Source organism: Vitis riparia, chromosome 12 (genome assembly GCF_004353265.1).
Source record: "Vitis riparia cultivar Riparia Gloire de Montpellier isolate 1030 chromosome 12, EGFV_Vit.rip_1.0, whole genome shotgun sequence".
Classification (NCBI taxonomy): domain Eukaryota; kingdom Viridiplantae; phylum Streptophyta; class Magnoliopsida; order Vitales; family Vitaceae; genus Vitis; species Vitis riparia.
This window is the reverse complement of record NC_048442.1, coordinates 19325078-19352153: the sequence shown is the minus strand read 5'-3', so window position 1 is coordinate 19352153 and position 27076 is coordinate 19325078. Positions and strand designations below refer to the sequence as shown.

At 32.4% G+C, this 27076-nt stretch overlaps 3 protein-coding genes across 6 annotated transcripts in view; 2 read left to right on the top strand and 1 right to left on the bottom strand.

Annotated features, from left to right (window-relative positions):
• Nucleotides 1-4745: 4745 nt before the first annotated feature.
• Nucleotides 4746-7683, bottom strand: LOC117927375 (tyrosine aminotransferase-like). Its single transcript, XM_034846876.1, has 7 exons — nucleotides 7342-7683; nucleotides 6374-6713; nucleotides 6075-6293; nucleotides 5891-5950; nucleotides 5649-5804; nucleotides 5475-5568; nucleotides 4746-5096 (listed from the first exon to the last, which is right to left on the bottom strand). Exons 1-7 carry the CDS (start codon nucleotides 7611-7613, stop codon nucleotides 4978-4980), a joined length of 1260 nt encoding a protein of 419 aa, XP_034702767.1. The 5' UTR covers nucleotides 7614-7683; the 3' UTR covers nucleotides 4746-4977.
• Nucleotides 7684-15373: 7690 nt separating this feature from the next.
• Nucleotides 15374-16318, top strand: LOC117925893 (ethylene-responsive transcription factor 4). The gene has a single exon (XM_034845004.1). The coding sequence runs from the start codon at nucleotides 15445-15447 to the stop codon at nucleotides 16078-16080; it is 636 nt and encodes a 211-aa protein (XP_034700895.1). The 5' UTR covers nucleotides 15374-15444; the 3' UTR covers nucleotides 16081-16318.
• A 7965-nt stretch (nucleotides 16319-24283) lies between these two features.
• The window catches only part of LOC117926292 (phospholipid-transporting ATPase 2), a 36568-nt gene continuing 33775 nt past the window's right edge, over nucleotides 24284-27076 (top strand). For 3 of the 4 annotated variants that reach the window (XM_034845377.1, XM_034845379.1, XM_034845380.1), the window contains exons 1-2: nucleotides 24284-24387; nucleotides 25928-26167. In XM_034845377.1, the coding sequence (XP_034701268.1) occupies nucleotides 26043-26167 (125 nt within the window). In that variant the 5' untranslated portion in view covers nucleotides 24284-24387; nucleotides 25928-26042. Of the gene's footprint in view, nucleotides 24388-25423; nucleotides 25528-25927; nucleotides 26168-27076 lie in introns of all 4 variants that reach the window. The other variant, XM_034845378.1, reaches the window with a different exon arrangement.

Below are 27076 nucleotides of genomic sequence, written 5' to 3'. Positions count from 1 at the left end.
AAGGCATCCACGTAGTATAAACCCCCCCCCCCCCCCCCCCCCCCCCCCCCCTCTTCTTAGTACCACGCCCAATTATCTCCTTGGTGAGAATATCCTGAAGAAGGCAAAAAGTAGAATACATCAATACCACACAATTAAGGTCTGAAGTAACTTGGCTTACAGACATCAGTCTATTTGAAAGAGATGGTACAAGTAATGTATTAGATAATGAAAGGGAATGAGATAAAGTCACTGTTCCAGCCCCTGTAACTGGATAGGTGACCCCATTAGCATTTGCAACACAGCTCCGTCTCAGCTGAGTTGTATTAGAGAAATCCTTTGAATCAAATGTCATATGGTCTATGGCCCTAGAGTCGAGAATCCAGTCCTCATCATCCTTGTGAGTAGAGATATGAAATGCCTTACTCGAAGTACCTGAATCATGTGAAGATTCGGCTTGAGGAATGAGGGATAACGAAGCATCACAGGTAACCACAGCAGCTCTCCCAGTGTGGTTATCATTAGCAATGATTTCCAGTTTTTTTCGTGCTTGAAGGTCATTCCACCAATCTGGATATCCATGCAGTTTGAAGCAGGTGTCACGGGCGTGTTTGGAGTTGCCGCAATGGGTACACTTCATGCCGTCAGATGGTGGTTTAGTTTTGGATGAGGAGTTGGATTTCCTGCTGCTTAGGGAAAGAGCTCTAGGTTTCGGTGGCATCTGGTGATGGCTGCCCTTGATCCCTTTGGAAGCCATAACTGCTCCTGGAGGAGTATCTGCACCCGAGATCATCACGGTCTGCCTGACCTCTTCCCTACGGACAAATGCATAGGCCTGTTCCACCGTAGGGAATGGTTTGATTTGTAGAACATCACTCCGAGTTTTATCCAATCTATCATCTAGTCCATCAAGGAAAGTATAAACTCGATCTTCCTGTAGAATGGAATTGTATTTCTGTATGTCAATAGCACACTCCATCGGGTTAGGACGACGAAAATCGATTTCTCGCCATAGTCCTTGAAGGTCGTTGTAGTATTTTTCAATGGATCCACCCGCCTGCTTCATACGAGTAACCCGACGTCGGAGATCATAGACTTGAGACGTGTCTGTCCCATCAAAATAGGTTATAGCAGCAGAATTCCAAACCTGTTTTGCAGTTGGGAATCGGATGAAATTGGCAATCAAGGAAGGGTCCATCGAATTAATCAACCATCCCTTGACAATGGCGTTTTCGGTGCGCCATCTCCTGAATGAAGAATCGGTTTCTAGAGGCTGAGGAGAATCTCCATTGATATATCCCAGCTTGTCTTTGCCAGAGATATACATCTCGACAACCTGGGACCATAAGGCATAGTTGGATCCTTCCAACTTGATACCGATCGGAGTAGTTGATGAATCAGCAAGCAGAGGTTGAGGGGAGGTATGGGCTCTAGTCAGGACCTCGGTCATTCTTGTAGTTAGATCGCTAAGGATGGAATCGGTCTGGGGAATGAGAGGTTGTGTTATGTCTCTAGATTCCGCCATGGAGTCTGTCGGTTCTGGTTTGACAAGATTTGTTGTATATTAACGGATAACCGGTTGGAACACTGTGAGGTAGCAGGAATCAGAGGGAAGTAGCGCTGGAAACTGACCAGGAAGATGAAGATGATACCAGGTGGGTCTTTCGGAGTTTTTTCCTGGTCATAGTGGCTGAGCAGAGGTCCTAGGAACGTGCTCTGATACCATGTCAAAAGGTAGTCTTTTTTCTTATTTTTCCTTGTGTGTTGAATACAATACTATATAGATTCAGAGCAAGGAACCTATTCTAGCCTATACATATCTTGCGGCAAAAAATAAGGCCATCCCTTGAAGTATGGGATTTACATAAACAGATTTCTATACTTATCTCATTAGACAGCTCACGCCAACAGTTAGATCTATTTTTTTAATTTTAAATTATTTCTAATTTTTTTAAATTCATTAATAAATTCAATACAAAGTTTCATTTTGATCATTTGAAGTTCATTTTTCTTGTGAAAGATTTTATGAAAATATAATTATATGTGTAAAAGAAATAATAAAGTCATTGTGAACCAAATTTTATCCATAAAATTTTTATATTAATTAATTTATAATTTTAGTTTTAAATTATTTTTAAAAATTACTAGAGTCTTTGAATGAATTCAAGGCATTAATCTTGTTTAATTTGGAGTTTATTTACCTAGTGAAAAAAAAATTGAAAAATAAGGATTCTATCTACAAGAAAAGCAAAAAATTCGTTCTAAATAATTTTTGTCTATAAATTTCTTGTATTAATTGAATCACTATTTGTGTTTCAATTTTTTTTTTTAAATCCCTAGACTCGTTAATGAATCCAATACATTAAGTCTTTCTTAATTTGAAGTTTATTTGTCCAGTGGAAAATATATATATATATAATGAGTCTATGTAAAACAAAAACATCAATCATTCTACATTAATTTTTATTCATAAATTTCAGTATTAACTGGATCACTATTTGAATTTTAAATTATTTTTAAAATTTGCTAGACTTATTAATGAATTCAACGTATTAAGTCTTGGTTAATTTAAAGCTTATTTGTCTAGTGAAAAAAATTACAGATAAATAAATAAATACTTTTGAAATAAATTTTGGTCTATAACTTTATAGTGTTATTGAGTTTCACAACTTTTTTTAGTAGTAATTAAATTGGTTTTAAGTTTCAAATTAATTTTAAAAAATAATAAATTTTATGTATCAAGTATAGTTTAATTTGGAATTTATTTGCTTAACCAAAAATTTTAGAAAAGTTCAAAGAAATTCAAAAAAGCAAGTGTAATTTTTTTTATAAAAAAAATCATATTTGAATATTTTCCATATTGGTATTAGATCATAGTCAAAGAAAAAAAATTGACATCATATTCAATTTTATTTGTTTTTATGAGTTGTTTTTTAGTTTATCTATATTTTTCTTTTATATTTTAAAAATGATGAAAATAATTTATATTTGTTCTCTAAAGACACCTTGTTACAACCAAGGAGGAAAATATCGGTAATCATGGATATATCGGTACTTCGATTTTACGGATATATCGGATATATCGGAGATATATCGGATATATCGGATATATCGGAGATATATCGGCGGATATTTTGAAAAAAAATATCGGTAGACTCAAAATTGTTAAAAACTCATGGAAATGTAAGGAAAACCTCGTAATAATATAATTAGAAGTATAATAGACATTTTAAAGTTGTTTTATTGAAAAATTTGATATACATATGATATAATTTACGATATTAGATGTAATTATATTATGTCGATCTATAAGAAATGTTAATTTTGTAATTATTCTCATTATAAAGTTACATAAAATACTTCATTTTATTAAATATCAATAATTTGTACACATTACATTGCAATGTCCCTTTAGTACCAAAATGAGGATCGATGTGGTTCAATGGGATTGATAGATGAAGGAACCCCGTCTTGCTATTGGAGACAATATTGGTCCCAACTCAATAAGTCTTGATTATATTGGTTAAAAATTCTAAAATGTCATGCATATGTATATATATATACATTGATTATTAAATTACATCAAATATTATTCAATAATAATATTGTGATATTTGATTATAATATGTTTAATTTTAAAATATATTTAATATTAAAATTATGATATATTTAATTTAATTGTATTAAATGATAATAAATGTATAATTTTTTAATATTTAATTAATAATATATTAATGATATTAAAAACTTATTGCTACTTAATTAAATGAAAATTTTTTATTTACTTATAAAATAATTATAATTAATTCGTAATTTAAAGGATTGTTTTAATATTTTGTGTATATGAACACTTTTAATATATATATATGTATGGTGCCGGATTATAAACAAACTGCAATGTTGCCTGGATGGTCGCTAGGTCTCCTCCCCAACCTTTTGGTCCGTGTCGACATGTACCGATACACCAAAATATCGGCGAAATATCCCGATATTTTATTCCCTGGTTACAACTACACTCACCATCCATTCAAAGACAATTCAAAGGAAGCTAGCTGAAAAGGACATTGCTAGACGTGTACCAACAATTATCATTCTCTTTGAAAAATATTTAGTGATTCTCTTTCCGCGTTGACCCGCGTTGACCTCCGATATTTCTGTGGCAAATGTCGTGTCGACATGTACCGATACACCAAAATATCGGCGATATTTCGGCGAAATATCCCGATATTTTGGCGAAATATCCTGATATTTTATTCCCTGGTTACAACTACACTCACCATCCATTCAAAGACTATTCAAAGGAAGCTAGCTGAAAAGGACATTGCTAGACGTGTACCAACAATTATCATTCTCTTTGAAAAATATTTAGTGATTCTCTTTGAACATTCTTTGAAAGAAACATTTGAAATCAAATATATTAGTGTCATCATATGAGTTGATGTCGTAGAGCTTGGCTCTATTTTTGAAAAGCTTTCAAAAACAATTCGTAAAAATCTATTTTTAATGATAATTCTTAAAATATCTTTAAATCATTTTTAAAAAACTAAAAAAAAATATCTATTTACAAAGTCAAATATGAGAAATAGTTTTCTCGAGTGTTCTCTATAAAAATAGTATGCACCACTTATATAATACAAAAATTTTCAAATTAGTCCCCATAATTTTTATTCTTGCTCATAACAAACTACAAAAGCCAATTGAAAACACCTAAAAATTGTTCTAAAAGACAACTTATTTTCAAAACAAATTCTCAAAAACCTGCTTTCTATCTAAAGCTTGCCAAACATGTTTTTTGAGTTAAAAACTATTCTCAACAGCAGTTTCAGACACGACCTAAGTTTTAATAAAATTATTATTAAAAAGCTTTAAGAAATCATCTCAATAACAACAACAACAACATAGTTTTACATAGGAACTTCAATGGAGCATGAGATCCAACCAGCAGTTGTTGATCATGGCTGCTTATTAATTTGTGTTGTCTTGATGCCAATTCAAGTCTTATTGCTTCTTGGCATGCCTCTGGTAGAAGGCTTTGATCCTCCCAAGTCCATCTTCCAGAGAGGGAGGCTCAATGGCAAAAGTTATTCTAAGCCAATTTTTCATTCCCACAGCAAAACCTGCAACAAACACCAAACAAAAATGCCTCAAAGCCAGGTGAGAAGCCCACAAAAGAGCAACAAGGCGTCAAGGTGTCCATTGTTGGATTGTGAAGCCTAAATCGATCTTGTTGCGCTTCACTAGGATGCCCAAGTTGAGCTCCCTGCTGAGTTCACGAGATCAAGCTACCTGATCAATTTGTGGGCGTATAAGGGGCGACACCCCTTTAAAAATAACAGAAATAAAAATTCTTGAATGTTGGTGCAATCTGTGAACGTAGGGATCACATTGATTATTGAACACGTAAAAGTATGGTCTTTTATTTATTTTTGCTCAAGTGTGTGGTTTGGTTAACACTAACATGGCAACTTCAAAGGCTTAAGTTTTTCGCTCCTTACCTGGCAAAACAATTACTGATTCCTCTTTAGACAGCTTCATACAGAAATCCATATCATTCTCAATGTCTTCCAGCAGAGACAGGTTTAGCTTCACCTGCAATGGAATTTTGTAATTAAGAAAATCATAGACTCGATATTTGAAGCAGCATAGTATTTCCTATTTTCTGTCCTTACCATCACAAACATGGATCCTTCTGGCTTCTGTGGGCAGGTCATGCAAGGGATATCTTCAATTCTATCAAAACATGTGTCCGCAGTTTCTCTGAGTATGCTAATGATCTTCGAGTAGAAATCATCTGTTGTTTTCTCAATGATTTGAGGAACAGCCCCCTGATAAACAAACCCCATTATCCTAATATATTGGATTGGCAACATGAATCTGTATTGCTGTTATCAACTTGAAAAAAATCACAAACCTGAATGAAGGTTGCAGGGTCAGAGGAAATATTGAGAGAGCTCACAATGGATTCAACAACCTGAGAAGAAAGACAACAAAGGTATAAGTTTCAGTTTATGAGAACTGCAAGAACGTCAAACCAAGATGTAATATGACCACTAAATGTGAAATTCTGAGTAGAAGAGAGAAAGAGCAGGGAGAACCCCGGATTTGTGGAGGATGCCATTAGGATCATTGGTCACAAGCCAACCAAGTCTCCAACCAGGAACAATCCATCTCTTTGATATGGATCCAAGTGTGATAACAGGAGTAATCGACCCAAATGCCCCCATTGACACATAAGGGTTACCCCCAAAAGCAAGGTGGGCATACACTTCATCAGAAATCACAAGAATCCCAAGCATTCTTGCAGTTTCAGCAACCTGAAAAATCCAACAAATAAGTCACTACTTGGCAGTGACATCAAAACTTGGTTACAAAACCGACAAGTACTTTAGCCCACCTTCTTTAAATGCTCATGAGTGAAGATATTGCCACAAGGATTTCCAGGGTTGATGATAACCATAGCAACAGTGTTCTCATCTGCAAGAGCCTTGACCCCCTCCAGATCAACCTCCCAACCCTTTTCTGGAAGAAGATCAAAGTGACGGAATTCGAGATGGTTAGCCGCGGCATGAGCTTCATAGAACGGGTAACCAGGCCTTGGAAGCAGAATGTTGGCACCAGGGCGAGCAAGGACCTTTATGATGAGTTCAATTGCTTGTACACATCCAATTGTGAGAAAAATATCATCTGGGGATAGCTTGTATGGAAGATCATGAGAGAGGTGCTCTGCTATAGCCCTGTCAACACGATGGAAGTATAAACATCAAACTGGATTGATTAATCAGAGATTCTGTCATGAATGAACTATTTCCTGAATAAGAAAACTCAAATTCTTGCAAAGAGAAATTTCAAATGAACTTAGTGGAAAATAGAAGGGCCCAAACTACATGATAACATAAGGCAATGACCAGGGAGGATTCGACTTCGTCCTTAGCATAAGGCCCAAAGGAACGGTTTCGCTGTTTTGTATGCATCTGTAACAAAGTGCTGCAGTGTCTTCATAATGAGTAGACAGGTGAATGGAGGGGAACACACATGCCTCTTGATTTCATATTTCTGTTTCCGGGTTTTCAATATTTTGTTATGATTTATGGTACAAGAAAATTGCCAAAGAAAATTGATGATTTTTTCTCCAATACTTCTACAGGTGCCAGTCAAATTGGGAATATTTTTGAATTATTTTTGTTAGCTTAGTCCCTGAGCAGAGCCTGTCAGGAAAACTTGAAGCATGTAGCACCCAAAAAACAATTATTTTCCTGGAAAAGAAAAGGAATGGGAATGGAAATGAAACTGACATGCAAAAAGATGTTTTTGGTAGCATGTTTTAGAAAACAGGTTGTTTCAAATCATTTCCATTTCTCATACCTCCTGGCAGGAAGAATGCCGACGGTGGGGGCATAGGAGTTGAATTTCCGGGAGCGAAGGGCGTCGACGATGGCGTCTTCGGCGACGGGAGTGGTGCGGAAGCAGGAAAAGGCGGAAGGGTCGCCGTGGCCGAGAGGAATAACAGGTCTGTGATCTTGTGGATTGAGATTGGACATAACTTTGTTCAGAACTCCTCTAATGGTGATGGAGGCTGCCTTGTCCAGCTCTTCGTTTCCCTGGAAACCCCATCTCTTCCTTCCTCCATTCTCCATCTTCTTCTTCTTCTCTTCCTCCGAAATTTAGAGGGACTGAGAGATTTTCTTGTGTAAAAGGATACTGGCTGAATGGCCTCTTTTATACTGTGGGGGCTTCGTCCACTCATGCAAGTGTTTCTCTTTCGTTTTCTTTCGTCCTCCTCTTTTTATTTAATTTTTTTTTCCATTCCCCATTTTCTCGAGAAAATGAAAATAAATGGCTATATTTCAAAGCTGTTTTAACATCAGTTTTTTTTCTCGTTTATTTGTAATGTTTATTTAACTTTTTATGTATTATTTTCATTATTATTTAAAAATGGTTTACACTTTGAGATGGAGTCACATAATTAACAAATCAATAAAGGTATGTTTGATAATTATTTTTTAAAACAGTTCTGAAAAATCGTTTTTGATAACTATTTTTTATATAATAAAAATAAATTAAAAATATTTTGAATATATTTTTAATATTTTTAAATGTATTTTAAAAATAATTTTTATATTTAATAATTTATTTTTAATTATTTTACATATTTGTATAATTATTTTTGAAGTGAAAATAATTCAAAATAACTAAAAAATATTTTCTAAAAACACTCCTCTTTATATTCTTATGAACATAAAATAAAAATCAATTTTTTATGTTTTTTATTTTAAAAAATAAAAAATTATTCTCAAAAACCGTTATCAAATAAACCCGCATTTCCTAATGTTTGGGAAATGAAAATAAGTAAAGTGATGGCATATACTTGGTTAACTTGTTAACAAACAATAAGTTTTAAAACAAGATGGTGGAAAATATTGGTCATCACTATTCTCTACTACCATTGCTTGGGCAATAGGCTATGACGTGGCATATATCATGTATGTTTTCCTTTTGACCCCTTCGTACAAGATTGAAAATATTTTTACTTTTGACTAGAAAAAGGCAAATCTTGAAAACCTTCATCAAATCTGGATTATATTTGAATTTTATATAAAAGAGTTAAAATTAATATATAAAAATAATTTATTAATTTTAAATATATTTTTTATTTTTTATTTTTATTTTATTTTATAAATTTTATGTGGTGAAATCTACGTTATAGACCGATGATACACATATATCATATCAAGATATAAGACTACAACAAATAAATTAGAGTTAATAAGAAGAAAAATGAATCACGAGACTACCTCTCAAAAGTATGATCTATTAAATTTAAAAAAACAACTTTTCCTCCAAGGAATTGAGTCTTTCTACTTTTTTAGAAGAAGTGTTTGATTTTGCTTCATAGATTCTCCTCCATGGCAGAGACAATAATAAAAAAAATTAATGGTATTCATAATATTTTTGGCATGAAGCACACCATGACTGATCATTTGGGCTGTAGTGATTTTTTTAATATTATTTTTTAAATTTTTATTAAAAAAATAAATAGAGTTGATTTCATTGGGAATTATTTTCTCTTAGGACCTTCCCTACAATGTCATCACCGCAATAGGGTTTAATCACCAAGTTGGATCAACCTAGGGGTCTCCAACGGGCTGGCTGGGTCGGGCCAGGCCGGGCCGGCGAGCTTTTTGAATTAAGCCAAAATGACTTTCAAAAAAACGAAGGGAAGGGAGAGGGGGGGATTCGAACCCCTCCCCTCATGCTTAAACCTTAAGGGTCTAATCAACTAAACTACATTCTTTTTATGTTTATTAATTGAGTTAGTTATATGTATATAAAAATAAAGTATATTATTTAAAAAAAAAAATTAAAGGCTTCAATGGTCATGTGATCGTTGGAGCCTAGCTCTCACATGGCCAATTATTTTGATTTTTGATTTTTGATTTTTTTTTAACCTTCCTATAAATACATTTTCTTCCTTTTTATTTTTTCATCAAATTCTCTCTATTTCTCTCACATTCTACAATATTTCAAATTCTTTTATTTTTCCCTCAAATTATACAATATTGTTGGTGGTGCAAAACAAGCATTGGTGGCTCCAAGAGTTCAAATTTGTTAGGAATTTCTGCATCGGTTCTCTAATTGAGTAACATACTTCACCCCTACTACTTTATTTTTTGTTACATTTTTTTTATATTTATTACTTTATTATTTTTGGCATAATATTTTATCAATAATTATAATATGACAAGTGCTTCTTCATCTAGTCCATGTGATGAAATATCATCAAACAAAAAATTTACTTCAAATATATGGAATTTTTTTTATAGAATGGAAATAATTTTAGAAAATAATAAAAAAGAAATAAAAGCAAAATGTAAAATTTATAATAAATTTCTTATTGGTAGCTCAAATGCAGGCACAAGTCATTTAAAAAGACATCATGAAAATTGTAAAACTAAAAATAATGTAGATATTAGAAATTATATGCAATTAGGTAAAAATGAAAGTGGAAATTTAAAAACATTTTCTTATGATGAATCTAACTGTCGTGAAGAAATGATTGATTATATAATAAGAGTAGAACAACCTTTCAACATGATGGAAACCCATGATTTTGCAGTAACAATTCAACGAGGTATTAATCCTCAATTTAAAGGTTGGTCTGGAAATACAGTTAAAAGAGATATTATGAAAAAAAAATTATACATAAAAAGAAATTTAAAAAAAAAATTGCAAATTTCGAAGGAAATATTTGTTTAACATTTGATATTTAGACATCTTTAACTCACACTGGTTTTTTATGTATAACTGCTCACTACATTGATAATGAATGGAAATTAAATAAAAGAATAATTTCATTTAAATTAATAAATGCTCCACATAGTGGTAAAAATATAGTATCTTTAATAAATGATGAAATTATAGATTTAGACATTCGTGATAAAATATTGACAATAACATTAGATAATGCTGCTAATAATGATGCAGCAATACATAGACTAAAACGATATTGACAAGTAAAAGAAGATCATGCTAAAATATTTCATGTGCGTTGTTGTGCACATATTTTAAATTTAATTGTAAAGGATGGATTAAAAAATGTTAATAATACATTGGAAAAAAATTAGAGGCATTGCATATAGTAATAATAGTTCTCAAGAAAAACATGAATTATTTTTTTATTGTTGCAAAATGTTAAATATGAAAAGAAAAAATATAAATTTGGATATGGCCATTAGATGGAATTCCACATATAAACTTTTACAAAATATTACAAAATATAGAAAAGTAGTCGAATTATATAAAATATAATTAATTAACAATGATTGTGAAGCAGATATTTATGCATTAAATGATTATGATTAGCATATTGCGGATCTTTTAAGAGATCTTTTTGAAATTTTTGATACTTCAACAAACATTTTTTGTGGTGTATATTATCCAACTTCAAATCGAGTTATTATGCAAATAACTAATATTTTTATTGTACTTCAAAAATATTTAAGTTTTGAAATATTTAATGATACAATATTTGCAATGATAGAAAAATTTAGAAAATATTGGGGAGAAATACCTTTAATTTTTTATATTGCTTTAATTGTGGACCCTAGATTGAAATTTGAAGCTTTGGATGAATGGTTAACAATTATTTATTTTAATGACCAAATAAAAATTGAAGAAATTAAAAATGAAATAAATTCATTATTATATAATTTATATAACTATTATAAAGAAAAATATGGTAATGATATTAATGTTAGGAAGTGTTCCAAATTCCTAATTAGTATAGATTCCTTTTTGTAAAGAATATTATATAGAATATTTCTAGGTTGATATATTATTGTAATATTAGACTTCCTTATAGAATAAGGAAGGTTGTTGGAAATATCTCTATAAATATTCTAGGTCATGAGGGGAAAAAGTTATGAGATGGGGATGGGCTTATAGAGACTATACAAGGTGGATAGAGATGTGAGGAAGAACGGGAGGTACCCGGTGATGCGAGATGGCTCGTAGTAAGGTATGGATACAAGGAGTGGGGAAACATGGGAAGTTTCGGGAACCCAATAGTTGTATCTGGTTCTGTCCTCTGTAATATTCTCTATTGTATAGTGGAATCATTATCTCTCATCCGTGGACGTAGGCATGGTTGGCCGAACCACGTTAAAACCTCGTATACCGTATGTGTGATTGTTTTATCTTTGTGTTCTTGAACTAACATTGTTGGCATCAAAGCTTTCGTTGGCACTATAACTGATATCAGAGCTTGGGTTGAAGATTTCTGGAAAAGCAAAAGATCACAAAGCACACAAGATGAAAACAAAAGGAATTTTCACTGAAGGTGGAGTCAATTGCTCTCTCGTGGTGATATGATACAAAAAGGTTTGTGTCATGGAGAGATTGAAGATTAACTTCATGGAATTTGGTCCAAGGTGAAGATTGTTAGGAAGTGTTCCAAATTCCTAATTAGTATAGATTCCTTTTTGTAAAGAATATTATATAGAATATTTCTAGGTTGATATATTATTGTAATATTAGACTTCCTTATAGAATAAGGAAGGTTGTTGGAAATATCTCTATAAATATTCTAGGTCATGAGGGGAAAAAGTTATGAGATGGAGATGGGCTTATAGAGACTATACAAGGTGGATAGAGATGTGAGGAAGAACGGGAGGTACCCGGTGAAGCGAGATGGCTCGTAGTAAGGTATGGATACAAGGAGTGGGGAAACATGGGATGTTTCGGGAACCCAATAGTTGTATCTGGTTCTGTCCTCTGTAATATTCTCTATTGTATAGTGGAATCATTATCTCTCATCCGTGGACGTAAGCATGGTTGACCGAACCACGTTAAAACCTCGTGTAGCGTATGTGTGATTGTTTTATCTTTGTGTTCTTGAACTAACATTGTTGGCATCAAAGCTTTCGTTGGCACTACAACAATTAATACTATTAAATTACCACCTACATCTACAAACTCCTCATCTTTTTATAAAGGAGCTCTAGAAATGTTGAAAAGTCGAAAAAAGACAACAAATAGTTCTCCAAATAATACATCTGATTTAGATAAATATCTTAATACTGATATAATTTCATTTGAAGATCAAGAAGATTTTGATATTTTAATATGGTGGAAATCACATCAACACAAATATCATGTGCTCTCTATAATTGCTCGTGATGTACTAACAGTTCCTGTGAGTACAGTTGCATCAGAAGCTGCTTTTAGTGCAGGTGGAAGAGTAGTTAGTAAAAAACGATGCAACTTAGCGCCAGATATTATTGAAGCAGGGATATGTGTGAAAGATTGGGAAATAGCAGATAAAAGGATGTACGATTCCATTCGAGAAACAGAGATGCTTGTCGATATGGAATCTTTAAAATTATCAAGATCTTCATGGATGCATGATAGTTCACCATCATCACCAGAAAATAATGACTAAATGTATATTATATTTTTATTTTTATTTTTTGTGGTTGAAAAATACGGATGATTGACAAATAAATAGGTGTCAACCTAGTTGGGATGTATTTATTTTGTAGTGATGTAAACTTTTCCCACATTTTCAAATGTAATTATACATTCAATGAATAAAATTTTGAAATGAATATTTTTTTTAATACTTTTTATTTTTGTAGTTTTTTTTTTAAAGAGGCGGGCCTAAGGGAGGGCCTACGGGGCTACGAGCCGGGCCGACCCGCCCAAAAAGGGGCTTGGGCCAGGCTCGGGCCTGGCGAGCTTGGGTCGGGCTTTAGCCCGTTGGGCCGGGACGGGCCTAAAGCGGGCCGCAGGCCGCGGGCTTTTTGGAGACCCTTAGGACTCATCAACCCCTTCTTCTTGCGCCAAAAATCTTACCATTTTCGAGAACCTCTAAGGCTCAATGCAAATACACTAAGTTATAACATGTTTCAAATTTTATCAGTTAATATCCCTATAAATGTATTTTATATATAAATTTTATTTTCTAAATAATAAAATTTAGTTTTTAGAAAATAATTAAACACTCCTATTTAAAATAAAATATGTTTAAAAAATAAACTTTATAATCGAAATATATTTATAGGGGTACTAATTCACTAAATTTGAAACCAATGGTTATTAAGTGTATTTATACCAAAATTCGATTTCAGTGAAATTAACCAAATAAAATAAATACATAGTTTTGGAACTTTTGTCTCATATTTTGTTTTTGGGTTTGACTATAATACATAAGTATATTTTTTTTTATTATGCATTAAAAAAACTTATCATCAATTCCATGGTATTACATTTTAGGTTTCATCGTTATTCTAATCTTATTTATTTGAATATTTATACTTTGATTTCATTCATTTATATCATCAATGATGTAGATCTCATTATACATATTCAATTATCTAATTTTTTTTTTTTTTTTGTTTTTTAGATACCACTACGATACCTTAGCATATTCATTTATTTTTATATTAAAAATTCTATTTTTTACATAAAACTCAATCTTTTTTATTTTGATAATTTTATAATTATTTGGAGGTGAGGTCATAATAGATGACATCACTTGAAGAGCTACTACTTAAATATTTTATTATTATCCAAACTATGAATCTTATTATATTTTCTTTGCCATATTGTGTACTTACGAAAGAGAAGGAAAAATCCCTAATGAAATATTATATTGAATGAAATTCTATTTTTTGTTTTTAAATGTAAAAACAACACTTTATACAAAAAGTATTCATTTATTTTATGTCTTGAAAAAAACATTTTAAGAAATTTTAAAATTTGAGGTAAAAATGTATATTTCAAATTTTAAAATAATTGTTAAATTTGATTCAATTTAAGAATTTTGAAACCAACTTTGTCATTCAATTTTTGGTTTTATACTTTGTCATTCAAATCGATAAAAACCCCAAACCAAATCAACAATATAAAATTTTCATATAATTATTCAATATTAGATGAGTTTTGGTATTAAGCTCTATTAAAGTAATATATTCTTTTTTATATTGTGATTAAATTAATTTTTAAATATATTCATTATATTTCAATTTAAAATTTTGCACATATTTTGAATTTCAAATTAAAATTAATTTTAAAAAGAAATTAGACTTAAGACCTAAATTAACTTACATCCAACTGATCTAAATCGAATCAAATTGACCTTAATAAAGATTGGTTTAAAAGATCGGTTTGATGTTGATTTAAGTATAAATAATTCATGTCGATTCGATTAATCTTTTTTCTCCACAGCCCATCTCAACCATACCTTTTTACACCCTTAAGTATACGTACATTTGGGTGAAACAGGTTACACGGATAAATTACAAATACAGGGCCCTAGGTTGTGGGCCTCTCCTTTCTTGGGCCAGATACAAATTTAAATGATCCAAAGGGATTCTAAACCAAATGTTCAAGGATGCGGCCCAACTGAGTTTGTTAGGTTTTAGTGGGCGGGCCCAGATATAACATAGACCAAAGAGTGAGACAAATTGGGCCAGAGCAGACATCTTAGCCCAATTTGTAAATATTAAGTGTGGAAAGACACCAGAAGCAATCCCACCAGCAGGAAGCATGTCTACGAGCCCATCATTTTCGGTTCCTTCAACCGTACTTCAGCAACTAAATTTCATTTTAATATTATAAAAATAAATGAATAAATAAAAAAAGTGAGCGGCACGCACTTGAAGAGCGTGAACAGTACTGGATGAGCCGTAATAACGGCCGTCACACCCTGCCGGCACTACAAGTTATCGAAAATCCCGCGTGACACGTATCCCTCACAACCACAATCACGTGTCCCCACCTCACTCTCCCCTTCCCTTCCCCGCCGCCCTTGCCCCCAGTCAAACCCATGGTTGACTCCACCCCATATCCCTTCTCTTTCCTCGACCCTCCACTATAAAAAGCAACCCACCACCATCCTCTTCACTTCACCTCCACCGGCACATCTCTACTACGTTTTACTACTCTCACGTTTCAATCACCTAACAAATGGCTCTCAAGGATAAAGTGAAGGAAGGAGTTAAGGCCAAAGAGCCGCATTTCCGGGGAGTGAGGAAGAGGCCATGGGGTCGCTACGCCGCCGAGATTAGGGATCCCACCAAGAAGAGCCGTGTCTGGCTGGGAACCTTCGACACGGCGGAGGAGGCCGCCAAAGCCTATGACGCCGCCGCCCGGGACTTCCGGGGCTCCAAGGCCAAAACCAACTTCCCTCTCCCCAACGAAGTCCTCCCCATCCCCAACACCGACAACCTCACCCGCAGCCCCAGCCCCAGCAGCACCGTCGAGTCCTCCAGCCCCCACGCGCCTCTCGAGCTCGACCTCACGCGCCGCCTAGGAAGCAGCGACGGTGGCTTTCCGTTCCATTACCAGCCCCACGTTGTGAATTCCGCTGCGGTGGCAGGCGTTTGGCCTCACGCGCGGCCAGTTTTGTTTTTGGATGCTTTTGTCGGGGCGGAGGGGTTCCGAGTCAACCCGGTTACAGTCGCGTACGATGGCGGGTTTGGGAGCCCGGTTCAGAGCGAGTCGGACTCGTCTTCTGTGGTGGACTCGGTCCAGCATGAGAGCAGTGGGGCAACGAAGGTTCTGGGTCTGGATCTTAACTTCCCTCCACCCCTGGAGGCTTGATTTTACCTGGAGTCTCCAAGTTTCTAACCGCTAGCGGCTAAGCTTATATTAATATTTTTTATTTTTCAAATTCTAGGACAAATATGAGAATGTTTGATGGTCTAAACTACAAATAAGTGATGGACCTTTTTTGCAACTATGAGAAATAATTGTGATTTCTCAAAGTTGTTCCTCTTGTAACTTCTCACAGATGTGTTTTTTCAATGATCATAATTAATTTAATCATATTATTTTCCAATTTTTCATCTTTCTTTAGTTCCATATACCCCAAAAAACAAGGTAAAAATAAAAAATAAAAAAAGGGCAAGATCTCCTTTCTTCAAATTTCATTCCATATTGGCTCAATTGGGTTGAAAATTTGTACCCCACATAAATTTTGGAAGATCTCATTCATGGATTGAAAATCTTCAATTTGTATTTCAATCAAACAAAGTGAGAGTACATGTTTGTACATTTTTTAATTTGAATACAAATAGTAATATATTTCTAAGAGAATAAATTTAAATTAAATAAAATTTAAGATATATTTATTCATTTAACATCTTTAAAGTTTTTGAATAAAGATACTTTATTCTAAAAGTTCGATTGTGTTGAAACTAGTAACTTGAGACTTGATTTAAAAGTTCGATTGTGTTGAAACTAGTAACTTGAGACTTGATTTCAAAGGGGTTCAAAAGGGGAAGTGCGACCTTAGGCATAATGTGATCTCATCACTCATCAGACCAAATGATCTAAATCCAAATTCTTGTTTACCATATGATACATCAAGGTGGACTCAAAATGGAATCAAATAATTATACCATACACGTCCTATTACCTTGGCCAAGGGTAACTCAATAGTTGTTTCCTTATATATGCCATCCATGTAACTCTACTTATAGAATTTGCAACAAATGTGAATGGAGATGCCTAGGTGCATTAACTCTTATGATAAAGTCTATAAACTAAAGAGAAAAAATCTAAAGAAAAATATAGTGTCTTTCCTTAATTTCAGGGTGATTGTCCTTTTTTCACAATGATTTCACTCGTCGTATATACAAGATCAAGTAATTGTACGAGGTCAACTTATCCACAATCATAAACAACTAAGATGGTTAAAGATAACATAAGAAGCATTGGAGAACATGGATTATAGAGTTTATTTTCTTTGGAACATAGAGTATAGTTCTAGTTCATCGTGAACACAAATTATAGTTTGCGTTCTATGAAGCATAGATTAGAGCTCATGTTCTCCATGAGCATGGACATTTAAGGTGTATTTTTCATTTTCCTTTTTGCTAGTTTTGTTTTGTCATTGTGGACAAGAAAAAGATATTGACAATCCTTTTGTAGGCTAGACATTGCTCATGGATGGATGGATTTGAATTTGAGCATATCTAACATTAGTTTGTTTTAGGAGAAACATATATTTCGTAAATTTATTTTAAGCTAAATAGATAAGTGTTCTATTAGATCAACCTAAACGGTATTCAGTATAAACAATCAATACTTAGTCGAGTTAGATTGTAATAAAATTTATTAGGTACCTTTAATGCCATCTTTTTCCTATCGTGGCATTTCGGTGGTCATATGTAGAATATATATATATATATATCCTATTTATAAAAAATATTTTGATATTCACTATGTTTTTATCAACTAATTATTTCATGGTGACATTATATCTCTTGACTTTGGGAGTAGCATGACCTCACTTGTGATTCTTTAAAGAAACAATTTGAGGAGTACATAGCCTTATGGGTTGCACGACTCATTTGGTTTGGGAAGCATAACCTTCTTTTATGAACTTTTGAACCCTTCTAAGGATAAAACAACCCTATTTGTTTAAGAGTTGCTAGGGCATTACCTTCTAAGGATAGTATGACCCTCTCTGTTTAAGTGTTATCAAATCTTCCTCTGTGGATTTTGAAAATTTTACAAAGTACATGACATGCTAAGAGCTTGTGCTTATGCGTGAGCATATGCTTAGGGTGTTTGTTCTCCAAATGTTGGGATATTACTATTGTGAATGTCCGGTAATAGTCTAATGAATTATTATACATAAGTTGTGCTTTGGCATGTAGGTGATCTTCAGCTAAAAACAAATATCTTTTATGTTCATTCATATTACCAAAATTAATTAACAACGCGAGTAAAATGAATGAACATGTACGATCATATTCTCATGTTTTCATGAACATGAGTTCATCCATGTTCTCGCAAATGCAAGTTCATCCTTATTTTCAAGAAAACGAGTTCATCCATGTTCTCAAGAATACGATTATAATTTTCTTGTATCCTTAAAGAACACGATAAAAATTCTTTTGATGTTTAAACAATAACCATCCAATAAATGACATGTGTTTTAATTATATCCTTAAAGAGAAAATTAGTTATTAATCATAACAGCCATGACATTTTTTAGGAACATAAATAGGGTGAGAACAAGTCAGACTTTTATGTTTGGATTCCCATAAACAACACCAATGGTTGGAGTAATGCGTGCAACATAATATTTATCTCCTTGCGCATGCCTTCTACATAGTTTTACCAATGTAATTTTCAACAAAAGTGCTCGAACATGTCTAGAGTGTTCCACCTCCAATAATAAAGTCCGAGGGGAAAGAGGAAAATATAAAAAGAGAAGCAAAGCCTTCTCTTAGATTCAAAGATTATTATCTTTTAGTAGGTTCAACTCCCGCATAAACCTGAGTTGGTAGATAAACCATATTGATTGTGATCTTAGTATAATTTGTTATAGGAAAAATGAGGTGCATTCCATAAGTTTATCTTAAATTAATATTCAACTAATCACTAATTAAATCAAACCCAATGGGGTTAAAGCACGGACCGCCGATGCTTGGTCGGGCGCGATAAAATGGGGCCCTAGAACTTGCCGATTACGAGGAAAACAATAATTGAAAATTAAGGTTTTAATTTACTGTACAGGTGGAAGAAGGACATCGAGTGAGGAGGGGACAAAGTAAACAACGCGGTTACGCGGATTACGGCCTAAGTGAGGAGCATTGAACCGCGGTCCCACAAGAATTACGTGTTGACGCTCCACTACACGTAAATGATTAAGTTGGACGGCACGTGTACTTTTTTATTTTTCAGCCGTCCAACTCTTTAATAATTCCGAAGTTTAATCGGTTGCCAAGGAAGGTGAGACGAGGGTGGTAGCCGACAGCCGTGGGACCCGCTTAAGAGCTGTCGCGGCGGCTTTCGGCAGGACCGTGTCTTTCGTCGCCGGAATTCGTGGAGAAAATTTGGCACTGCTACTTATCCGGGCTTGCCGCCTTACCCCTTTAATTACTCCAAAATTTTAAATAAATAAATAAATAAAAAATAATCATTTAATGGATGAGTTTTACTTTTGGGTCTACTCTCGCGAATACTGAAAATTAGTATGAATTTCACACTACGAGATTCTACTTATTTTGAAAATATCTCATTAATTAAAATTTAAAATGAAATAAAAATTAATTTATAGTTTTAATTTGTGCTTTTAAATATTAAAATATATTTAAAATTTGACTAAAATGGAAAGAAAAAAATTGATATATTTGCTTAATAAATTCTGTATATCGCCTTTTTTTCCTTAAAAAAAAACGTTAATATTTTTTGAAATACGGTTATGAAAATTTTATTTTGTAACATAAAAAAATTCATCTTTATTTATAATTTCAAAGAGGCATAGACCACTAGGGGAAAAAAGCGCGTGAGAATGAGGCGTTCGGCGGACAACTCAAGAACATAGAAGGACGTGTAACGTGAGAGATGCGTACGGCGCTAAAAGGCCGTTAGGAAGGGTGACGCGTAGCGCCGCGCCGCCGGGTTGGAGAGGTAAGTGGTGGGGGCCGCCCAGAGGGTGGTGGCTGGGGCATCGTGGGACACATGTCAATAATGGAAGGTTACCGTGAAGTAGAGGAAAGTTTGGGTGTGTGCGGCTGCTAACACACCGCCACCTTTAAAAGGTGTGGGGACCAACGTGATCCATTCTAGAAAGAGAGTGATTGCATCACGTGGTGGATTTCCAGGAACTATCAAATGTATTTTAAGGTAATATAAAAATGTCATACAGACGTAATTTTATGGTTGTGGGCACGCCTTTATTTATTTATTTTTTATTTTTTATGTTTTAAAATTTCTTTTTCAAAACGATTCTCCGATTATTTAATCATTTAATAAAACACTTTGAATTGGTAAACCGACTGATAATTTGACACCTAAGTAGTTTTTTACCTACCTCATTTAGTTAAAATAATTTTTTAATTTAAATAATTTTTTTTCAAATTCTCATTTAAATTAAAAAACAATTTAACCCGTACCACATAGTAATAAAATAAAATCTATATAATTATTTATAATTCTATTAAAGATTATAGGTAAACTAACAATATTATCCATTTATTTTTATTTTATTTTCATCTATGTTTTATGGATGTTTGATAAATCAACTTAATAATTTAAGGTAATTTAATAACTTAATTTAAGCCATTAATTAATTAAGTATGTTCGATAAAATAATTTTAAGTGAAAAATAATTTTAAGTAATAAAGAAAAATAATTAACTCATTCTTAAATTCATATATTCATTTTATCGTTTTATCTCCGTTTGTCTTAATTACCTCAATAATTTCTTTTATTATTTTACAATCTCCATTGTTACTCAATCTTTTTTGTTATAATTATAATTTATAAGGATAAATATGTTAATTGTAAAAATTAAGTAATAAGTTTTAAATCAACAACTTAAGTATAATTTAACTTAAAGTAAACTTAAGCTATTAATAAATAAGTATTAAGTTTTATCAAAGACCACCTTAGTAGGTGTTTGATAAACCAACTTAACAACTTAAAATTACTTAATAACTTGATTTAAGTTATTAAGTAAATTAAGTATGTTTGGTAAAATAACTTAATGGTATGACTTAAAGTAAAAAACTTTAAATAATAAGTAAAAACAATTAACTCGTTTTGAAGTTCACATCTTCATTTTATTTTTTTTACCCTTATTTATCATAGTTACCTCCACACTCTTTTTTCTATTCCACAACTTTCATTATTATTCGACATTTTTTGCTCTGATTATAATTTGTGATAATAAATATATCAATTTAAGCCATTAATTAATTAAGTATGTTCGATAAAATAATTTTAAGTGAAAAATAATTTTAAGTAATAAAGAAAAATAATTAACTCATTCTTAAATTCATATATTCATTTTATCGTTTTATCTCCGTTTGTCTTAATTACCTCAATAATTTCTTTTATTATTTTACAATCTCCATTGTTACTCAATCTTTTTTGTTATAATTATAATTTATAATGATAAATATGTTAATTGTAAAAATTAAGTAATAAGTTTTAAATCAACAACTTAAGTATAATTTAACTTAAAGTAAACTTAAGCTATTAATAAATAAGTATTAAGTTTTATCAAAGACCACCTTAGTAGGTGTTTGATAAACCAACTTAACAACTTAAAATTACTTAATAACTTGATTTAAGTTATTAAGTAAATTAAGTATGTTTGGTAAAATAACTTAATGGTATGACTTAAAGTAAAAAACTTTAAATAATAAGTAAAAACAATTAACTCGTTTTGAAGTTCACATCTTCATTTTATTTTTTTTACCCTTATTTATCATAGTTACCTCCACACTCTTTTTTCTATTCCACAACTTTCATTATTATTCGACATTTTTTGCTCTGATTATAATTTGTGATAATAAATATATCAATTTAATGTAATAATGTAATAATAAGTTGTAAATCAATAACTTAAATATAGTTTAACTTAAAATCGACTTAAATTATTAAGTTTTACCAAACACATCATTAGTCAATCCTTAATTGGTTTTTAGAAAGAAAATAAACTTTTTCTTTTACATTTTTTCATTAAAATAGATAAAGAGACCTATATGATAAATATCCTGTTACATGTGATATAAAAGTGGGTTTTATTTGATATTACAATGTGCATATGTTTAAATTTGATAAATTTTTATATTTATTTTCAATAAATTATAATAACATGATTATTTCATATTTGAGTATAGCTCACGTCTGATATCATTTAAAATAATAACAATAATAATAGTAATATAATTTTCTCAAAACATTGTCCAAAATTTTACCAATGAATGAAAAACAATATCGCCCATGGGGACCACCAAATCTAGTAAAAATATTTAATTCAACTATAGTAGGTAGTGGGTAGTGGTCAAGTTTGTATACATAATGGGCTACATAATTTTGCCATCTCTACAATTTTTCCATTGAGCTCTTTCTTGGCAAGTGATGAATGATGATTCTCCTTTTGAAAAAATAAATGTCAATGATTTTTGGTAACTAGAGTCAATATAACCACCCTAACACATAGATGGAGAATTCAAAATTAGTAGGGTTTTACTTTTTGAATTTCTCTATATATAATAATGGGGTGTGTTTTACCATTTGTGAAGGGTAAGGATGAGCCATGATTCTAGATGGGTTGTGTTCCATTTTCAATGATTTGAGTGTGGAGTTAGTAGTCAATGTGATCACTAGCCCACTTAAAACCCACGTTAATTTTTCTAAAACAATGTGTTTTAAATATATGAGATATTATTATTGTATGGTTTGGGGATTGATATTCAAAAATTAAATTAAAATTTTATAAAATGAGACAATATTTCTCAATTTTTATACCATTATCTAAACTAGATTAGATATTTTAATTTTTCTCGATCAGAGTCTAATGCTAATACTAAGGTTATGTTTAATTCCAAAAAGTACAAAGAAAAAAAAAGTTAATGAAAATTATTATTTTTTCATATTTTCTATTTAATATGAAAAATATAATAAAAAAAATCAAATATAATTATATTTATTTAGAAATTTATGTATTTTAAATTATTTAATTGTTATATGGAGTAATTAAAATAACTTAAATGAGTTTAAAATAGGGGTATAAAAAATCATTTATTCACTTAAAAATTTATTTGTTATATTTATTTTTCTTCTTTATTTTCTTTTCCTTTTTAAGTTTCATAAAACCAAACATAGCATAAAATTCGATCCAATTCCATTTTAAAGATCCTTTTTATGAGATCATATTTTAATTAAGTGTGGCGGTTCCATACAGTCATATGAAAAAAAAATCATAAAATAGGAACTCAAGTCTATAAAATACAAATTTCAATTAAATATTTAAAAATAATTAGTATTTTATACATTTTATGGTAAATGTACTAACTTTGATCAGGTACTACCTTTGACCATTTTATATAATACATTTGATCAATGAGCATATGAAACTTATATTATTTTTAGAGGGTTTATATTTTATGATTATTTTTATATTAGTGCGTTAAAACTATTTTTTCCTAAAAAGTTTGTATTTATATTTAAAAGGACAGTTTATTTTTAAAGGCGATTCTTTTTTTTTTGACATCACACTGGTAATGGGCCCGGGCCAGCCTCAAGCCCATGACAAAGATGTGATCTTAGGCCCTTGCCCGACTTCAAGCCCATAAGATGATATGTGTGAAAGGTAATTTGGCCACATTTAAACAAACCATAAATTAGGTAGGAAGATTATTGATGGTGCTTGTTGAAACACTCTAAATCTTAATACAAAAAACAATCTCTTTACTTATTAGTCATTAACTTTCATAGGTTGATTCGAGGATTTTTCGGTTAAGATCTTGAGATTATGGGTATAAGAGATCGTGGATAGTTGATCATAGACTCGTCTCAAAATAGTAGGTGTGAGTTGGTATTGACTATTGAGTGTCTTATTTCATGTATTATGAAATTGTATTGTAATCGATATAAAATTGTCTTCAGAATAATTGGAATGAAACTTTTGTAATTATGTTAATTTGATAAGTAATTTGTACTGTGGTATGTACCTCCGATGCTCGATCAAATAATAATGTTTTTTTTATGTTTAATTTTAATATGCCAAAATTTGAAGTTAATGCTAAAAAATGAAGCTAAGAGAGGCGTATAATGTACTAGTAATCAAAGTTTCCCATTACCAATCACCACATTATTGAGGAGAATGAACTTGGGCCGGGCTCTAATGATTCTTGGGACATCCTTCTAAGTCCAGCCCATTAACCTGTGAACCTAACGAACTGCACAGACAGAAACGTACGTCTCAAAGTCTTTAATCATCGCAGTGGAGGGATATTCAGCTAATCCAACGGTGATTAGCGCATCCTCATAAGTGAACACTACAAGCGAAAGTAGGTAATCACTGCTCCTCTTCTTCCACCATCGAAGTGAGAGAGGCAGAGAGCGGAGAAGCAGGAGAGAAGAAGCAGAGAAGGAAAGGTACGATCCTCGAACAGCTGTGAACTCCTCAAAATCATTGCACGAAAGGTCAACGGTCAAAATTTCGACATTTTGATCAGTTGACAGACAAATTTGTGTAGAAAATGAATTGATTTCTTTCCAACCATTTCAATGGAATTCCGATGGGTTTCGTTCGATCGAGGGAAACTAATGCTTTCTTTGATGGGTTTTGAAATTCCTTGCGATTGATCTCGGAATTAGCTGCATAGTTTACAATTTGATCCGTATTTTGACAAAATATCGTGTAACACCCTAGAATTAACGTGTGTGAGTTCTTTAGGAGCCTTGCAGTTCCATCGCAGGAAACCCATTACAATGAATTTGATGGTTTTATTATTATTTGAATATAAATGTAATGATTTAAATTCAAAATCGGATTGTTTGTGTTCTGATTTGGGGTGATTTTTTGTTTTAGACGCTGAGAAAATAGAAAAGAAAGAAAAATAATTCCAGTGATGTATTAAGGGGGCTAAATAGTTCTCTTAGCCTGAGTTTTATGAAGTATATAGTGCTCTCGGGTTCCAAATGAGGAGAAATGCGAGATTATGAAGTTTAATTTATTTTCTTCATTTGGATTTTCTCATTGGAATTGAAATGAACCAACATTAAACAAGACTGTGACAGTTGTGATTGAGTTCAAAACTGTGGAAAACTTCCAAGGAGTGCAATGACTATACCCTTAATGAAAATCATGAAATGGGATCGACTACTCCCCATTTGAGCTCAGCTCTGTTGGGTAGCTGAGAAAATGTTGGAAATGAAAATGAATTTAACATTTTGAGTTTGCCTGACTTAACTGTCACATTCAGAAAATAGATTGTATTGATTACCCTTTCCAAACACCTAATTCTTCATTGAAAATTTGTATTAAATTTAAGGCTAGTTGAATTTCAGGGAAGGTATTAACATGTTCCTTGCACATATGAAATGCATCAAATATCTTTCAAGATATCCGTTTGGGTTCTACTAAGCACATGTTTCAAAATTTTAATATATGGTTTCCCTTATGCAACAGAGTTTATGTGTGTATGTGCATGCATATGCAAGGAGTTGGTTTCTGCAAAGTGTTGTTTGAAGGATATACATTGGGAGGCAAGAGATGCTTGATAGTGTTGGAAGGTTTTTCCTTCTCACTATCCTTTCGTTTTTCCAAATTGCCAATAAAAATGTTCATTCTTCATGACATATGGGATTTTGGATCATCTTACTGAAATACTAATCTCAGTTCTATAACCATGCATCATGCACATGCTCAACCAGTCTGATATGTTCATACTGGTTATAGGTATCTAAAAATAACAAGGAGGTCCTTGGGCACTGAACATGTACACACATGTGGGCATGCTGCTTTTGTTGTTGGATGAACACTCACCTAACAAATTGCACATTGGGACTACTACTTTTGAACTTGTGTTCCCTTTGTGTCTTTATATTGTTATTTGTGTGGTTGGGTGTTTTATGGCTGTGTGTTATATTTTGTATGTTCAAGATCTTATTTCCTATTTTTCTTCTTTTGCAGGATATAATACTTTTTGAGCTTGATTCCACCTGGGGTGGGGTTTCTAAATATTGTTAAGCTCTACACTGACTTGGAAAGAGTATGTCAAGCATGATCATGTGCTTCTAACTCAAGAATGAAGCGCTATGTTTACATCAACGATGATGAATTATCTCAAGAACTTTACTGTGACAACCGAATATCAAACAGAAAATATACTTTATTGAATTTTCTCCCAAAAAATTTATGGGAACAGTTCAGGTGATCCTTGGATTATGCTTTAAATTTTATATGTATTTTCAGGTCATAAATTGTGCTACTAATTATGTGATCATCTAATAAATATTACATTTTTTTAAAGCCAGAAACATACCTGAACAGTTAAAATGCCAATTCCATTTTCTCTACATTATTATGCATACACCCAATACCACTTAGGAATAAAGCAAAGGATTGACACTCTATCTGATAAGTCCCGTTGGTTAGATCACATGTAGAAAATCCTACACTAATGCGATGCTTTCAATAATTCAATTTCAATTTAGTTGTTCAAGTGGTGTAAAAAGAGTTGAAAATCATCTATATTATTATATTAGGGACCTGTGGCTTCTATTTATTGAAAGTGTCACTAAAGTTTTGTCAAATCATGGCAAAAAGGACCTTGATAAGTTGGTACTGTTTGGATGGCATTTTAGAAGTACATTTCTTGCTTTTAAGAGTTGAAAGCAGTGCAATTTCTGTTTTCAGAAACAAGAAAGTACTGTCAAGATACTAATTAAATGAATCCTTAGTCAGTACATGGGAAAATGTAGTAGTAGATAGAAGGGGAGTGGGTACCTCTTTAACTACAAAACTTACATGTGGCTGAGTGACTCAGAAAGGGATGAGTCTCACTTGTCATAAATTTTGCCCCTAGTGAGATGGATAGAGAAAGAAAGAGGAGAACCGTGTAAAGTACACATGCATTGCATGTCAGGGGCCTCTAGTTTAAATTAGAGAAACCTATATGATGGTTAAAACTAATGAGCCTAATCCAGTAAAAGGTACCATCTGTGTTGTGTTCCAAAATCTTTTCTTTTAATACTGATCTGGTCTGATGTGAGTGGTTCACTGAACTTGGTGGATTTGTTTCACATGCAAAGAGCAAAATACTTCCTTCATATGTTGGAA

What these genes read in the sequence shown, in the direction of transcription:
- LOC117925893 (XM_034845004.1), top strand. Translation starts at nt 15,445, where the DNA reads ATGGCTCTCAAGGATAAAGTGAAGGAAGGAGTTAAGGCCAAAGAGCCG.
- LOC117927375 (XM_034846876.1), bottom strand. Translation starts at nt 7,613, where the DNA reads ATGGAGAATGGAGGAAGGAAGAGATGGGGTTTCCAGGGAAACGAAGAG. An exon ending in ACCCTGCAACCTTCATTCAG is followed by an intron (nt 5,805 to 5,890) that starts GTTTGTGATTTT and finishes TTTGTTTATCAG; the next exon opens with GGGGCTGTTCCTCAAATCAT. An exon ending in AAGGATCCATGTTTGTGATG is followed by an intron (nt 5,569 to 5,648) that starts GTAAGGACAGAA and finishes ATTCCATTGCAG; the next exon opens with GTGAAGCTAAACCTGTCTCT.